General features: G+C 43.0%; 1 protein-coding gene across 10 annotated transcripts in view; it reads right to left on the bottom strand.

Moving 5' to 3' along the window:
- Nucleotides 1–4,772, bottom strand: part of dnm1a (dynamin 1a) — a 36,257-nt gene that overhangs the window by 18,944 nt on the left and 12,541 nt on the right. For 4 of the 10 annotated variants that reach the window (XM_019879606.1, XM_019879605.1, XM_019879608.1 and 1 more), the window contains exons 14-16: nt 3,450–3,461; nt 2,297–2,326; nt 1,846–1,959 (exon numbers count right to left, since the gene is read on the bottom strand). In XM_019879606.1, coding sequence (XP_019735165.1) covers nt 1,846–1,959; nt 2,297–2,326; nt 3,450–3,461 — 156 coding nt within the window. The remainder of the gene's footprint in view (nt 1–1,845; nt 1,960–2,296; nt 2,327–3,449; nt 3,462–4,772) is intronic. The other 6 variants (XM_019879610.1, XM_019879609.1, XM_019879613.1 and 3 more) reach the window with 2 other exon arrangements.

Here is a 4,772-nt window from a genome sequence, read left to right on the forward strand (position 1 = left end):
CCCCGCTCACTCCGTGCACCCTCTTTGAAATGAACTATGTTTATTAGAAGCAGATTACTTATGTGTGTGTGTGTGTGTGTGTGTGTGTGTGTGTGTGTGTGTGTGTGTGTGATTGGGAGCAGCACAGGGCGAGAGGAGCTGGGGTTGGGGGGTGGGGGCTCTGGTATGCACATGTGGGTGCCAGCTTTTGGTGTCTGACATGTTGGGGGGTCTCGATTCTTTGGAAATGTTCATCTCTCTGTCTCTCTCTCTTTCCTGCTCTCTCTCTCTCTGTATCATACACACACACACACACACACACACACACACACACACACACACACACACACACACACGCACACACACACACGCACGCACGCACGCACGCACACACACATTGGAGCATTTGAGGGGATGTGGCTACAACCTGGAGACAGCAAGACTGCGTGGCGAGCACCGAAAAGTTCCACAAAGCATCATGGGACCTTTCTCTGACCAGTCCGCCCAGTAACAAAATGTGTTGGCTCAAAAGCACTCAAAAGCCGCTGAACTTGACTCAAAAAAAAAAAAAAAAAGCCACTGAGTGGAGCTGAAATGAACTTTTGGAGCACCAAGTGGAAAAAAAGTACGGCTGCTGGAAGAAATTAATGTAACAGAAATGTTCCTCCTGGCTCAAGTTTGGGTGAAAACTACCACACGTTTATTTCATTTCCCTCACGGGATGGATAAAGTATCTACAGTACCTACGTACCTACCGACAGTCTAATCAACTTCAAGTGATGCATACATGAGTGATGAGTGAGGCAGTAATTAGGAAAATATTAATTGTAAAAATATTGTATTGTTTTGCAATAATTTCCAATAACATCTTAGAACTTCTTGAAAATATCGTGAAAATTATCATGAAAATGACAAAGATGTTATGGATGCATTATACAGATTTTCAAGACACCACGTGTGGCATAGAGCAGTGGTCCCCAAACCTCGGGCCGCGGACGGTCATTTGGCACCGGACCGCAGAAAAAGAATAAATAACTTACATTACAACAACTTACTTTTCATTTCGGAATCTGACAGATGTTTTATTTTGAAAATTTACCGGATTCTCTGTTACATCCGTCTACATTATGTCACTCTTGACGCAGGTTAAGGATGCTTCTCGATCACGTGATAGGCTACCGCTAAATTGAAACCCTGGAGCTAGCAAAATGCGTAAAACAAAAAAACAAACGTCTTTGGAAAGATTCTTTGGGAATGGACAAAGGCCCAGCCAGGAGACAAAAGAGCAGCCTACGATTTTCAAGAAAAAGAAGGCTACATTTTATCGACAGTATCAGGAGTCCTACTTAAAATACGGATTTAGCTTTAGGGGAGACTGCCACATCCCACAGACCAAGCTTTCTCTGCATAATATGCGGCGATGGTGAGTCGTATTTTTCATGCACTTTTTTATTTGCGACGTATCTTATTTTGAAGACACGTTTAAACATTACCATAGCGACCAGAAAGCGTTTTGTGGCCAGACAGGACGTTCCTCGTGTCATGATTCGTGTTTATCATTGTGTTTAGAAAATATCACAATTTCCATGCAGGTTATATCATATTATTTTGTTGTATTTATCCGCCACACCTTAAAGGCCGGTCCCTGAAAATATTGTCTGACATTAAACCGGTCCGTGGAGGAAAAAAGGTTGGGGACCGCTGCCATAGAGGATGATAATGAGGAGAGGTAGTGACTATCTTGATCTCCGTTTTTAATAACATAAAATTAAATAAAATAAGGTTTGGACATTGACATATATCTTTGCCAATATTCCTTTCAAAATATAATGGCCTCTAAGCATGTGAGAGAATGAAACACATCACCTCGTCATCCTTGTACCAGGACAGCGACTCGGCGGTGAGGACAAACCAGTACTCCTTGGCTCCGCCCTTCATGATACCAATGTTGTTGATCGTCAACCATCCCTTTCGGATCACCTGGGCAACGGACGGACAGGAGATGCAACAGTATTATTGGTGACGCGCAAGAGGTGATGTCACACTAACACTCACTAGCCGCAACATTAGATACACCAGCTGGACCTGTATCAAAAATTCGGCCATGATCAAAATAATAATGCCCAGAAATTGATCTCTCGACATCACAAAACTGAGAAATATTACATTTTTAAATCCGGCCTTTTTTTAATGGATCTCATGTATACCAAATACATTGGCCCACAAGGGTATCTAAACAGTACACTCACTACATCTGTGGGACAACAAATAGTATCGGGCTCTATACACACAGTACGTGATGTGCGATTTGATTTACCTTGAACCGATCGTTAACTCCTCTCTCCGGCTGGATGAAAATGCGGAGAGAACGTTACAACTCAAAGCCAACGAGGGCTCCTCGTGAAAGAGGCCAAGTCACATTTATTGGTGTGCATTGCCGGTCAAAAGTCTGCATGTCATATAGCGGGCGGCTGGGACAGCAAGCATTAGCGGGGGACACTTGTCCAAATGCCCTTTTCAGACCATGCAGTCAGATGCAGGAGTATGTTTCATTCTTTTTTTGTGTAAAAATGATGAACATATAACCCCGCCCCCCAAAAAATCAACACCAGCCAAATAGTACAAGCAAATATATTTGTTTTTATGTTTTGCCATCAACTTGTATGCTCAAATGTCAAATCTCAAACGGTTGCCTGGAGGGCTAATAATGGTTTCACGATGGCGCCAGCATGACGCCGAAACGCAGGATTTCGTTTGCCAATATTTCCTGTGGGGGGGAAAAAAATAGTTTTGAAAGCCATACAAATCGAAGGTCCTGAAATGCTCTGGAACGGCCTTAAAGGTTCCACTGTGGCTTTTGAAAATTGCACATTTCGGGCTGCTGAACACTTAGAAATGTTTACTTAAACAAGGCCACTTTTCATGAGGCCAAAAGACAAACGATTTCCCACGTAGTAAACACTCATAATGGGGCTGGAAGGGGGGCGGGGGGCTCTATTAGGAAGTCAAGCTAAGACGGAGAACAGAAGCAGGCGGGCGTCTTGAAGGGCCAACTGCATCCACGTGTAAACAGGAAGCACAGATCGCCACTTTGCTTACCGCACCTCTGACCTTTGCCCCTCCCGCGGCCCAACCTGGGTGGTTGCTATGACGACCGGCAAACACCGATGGGACATGCGAGCCACTGTTCAGGATGAGGGTGTTGAAGGGAGGTGAGGAGAGATGGCTTTTCTTCGCGTACCGTATGAGCCGTTTTTTGCGTAATGACCGTCCCGTGCATAGAAATGCATGAGTTTGGAAAATAACATTGAAATAAGAAGGGAAGAGGAAGCAGCCGAGGGTTTTCCACCACAAGTCACCAGCCGCTATTGGTATGGGAAGCGTATTTTGCACACACAACATTTACAAAGACCAAGAGCATCTTCAATTTAATTGAAATTCACTCGGCCGTGCAGAGAGTGGCTACTCACCATGATCTCATCCTGGAGCAAGCAGCGCACAAGCCACCGAGAGAAGAAGAGAGGAAGCACATAAGGGGAAACCGCATGAAAGAAAAGACCAAACCAATTGGAGAGCTCCGAAGAGGAGAAGAAACAAAAAACTTTCGAAAAATTGCACAGGGGGGGGTGACATCATCAAAAAAAAAGGCTTTGAGAAATCAAAAGTGGGATGCAAGTCATGCAAAAGCAGAATCAGGAACGTTTCGTCATGACGTGTGCTCGCCCTATTTGCAGGTTGCACTTTCATGCATGAGTGTGTGAGTTTGGGATTCAGATGTTAACAAAGAAAAATAATAATAATAAATAAATAAATACACGGCAGTATTTACATTTTTGTGATCGGTGCACATGTACTGAGGGAAATCTTGTTGGTGGAAATTTTACGACAAGACTCTGAATTGAACTGTGACCGTTTTCCTGTCGCCTGACTAAATGTTAGAATAATTAAGTTTTTACAAGAGAACGAAAACGGCGTCACGGGTGACGAGAGCGACCCATTAAAAAAAAAAAAAAAAAAAAAAATAAATAAATAAATACACGGCAGTATTTACATTTTTGTGATCGGTGCACATGTACTGAGGGAAATCTTGTTGGTGGAAATTTTACGACAAGACTCTGAATTGAACTGTGACCGTTTTCCTGTCGCCTGACTAAATGTTAGAATAATTAAGTTTTTACAAGAGAACGAAAACGGCGTCACGGGTGACGAGAGCGACCCATTAAATGTCGATCAGCAGGAGCACCTGACGAACATTGTTGTTACTTTTGGGAGTAGCAACGGTAACGTTTCACGTTTGATGTAAGGCTGTGCTTAGAATGTATACATAAATGAAAGAAAAAAAAATCATGAAATGTGATTATTTAACATTTACAAAAATAATAAAACATTTTGGAGCAAGTAATCTAAGAATATTTTTATTTTATATACAGTATATTATTCTATCAATTATTTTGTGACAAAATGGCCCTAACAAGATCATATTGTCGTAAAAAAAAACACTTGGGAAAGTGATAATATCACTAAACGTGATTCATGTCGCACTGTCCATATTTTTTTGAACAACTCATTTTGTGGTCCAGCGAAATGAAGAAGAAATGTCTCGAATGTTAATAATGACAACATAATAACGTTACCTGGCCTTTGGTGCGGCTCTCTCGGTCTCTGATGTGCTGAGTGACGATTCTCTCCATCTCTTCTCGCAGCATCGGGTACTGGGCCAGCTACAAGCACACAGCACAGTGGGTCGGACGCATGTGCCAGTGGCGCGCGCGCGCGCACACCCACACCCACAA

Source organism: Hippocampus comes, unplaced genomic scaffold, assembly GCF_001891065.2.
Source record: "Hippocampus comes isolate QL1 unplaced genomic scaffold, H_comes_QL1_v1.1 scaffold183, whole genome shotgun sequence".
Lineage (NCBI taxonomy): Eukaryota > Metazoa > Chordata > Actinopteri > Syngnathiformes > Syngnathidae > Hippocampus > Hippocampus comes.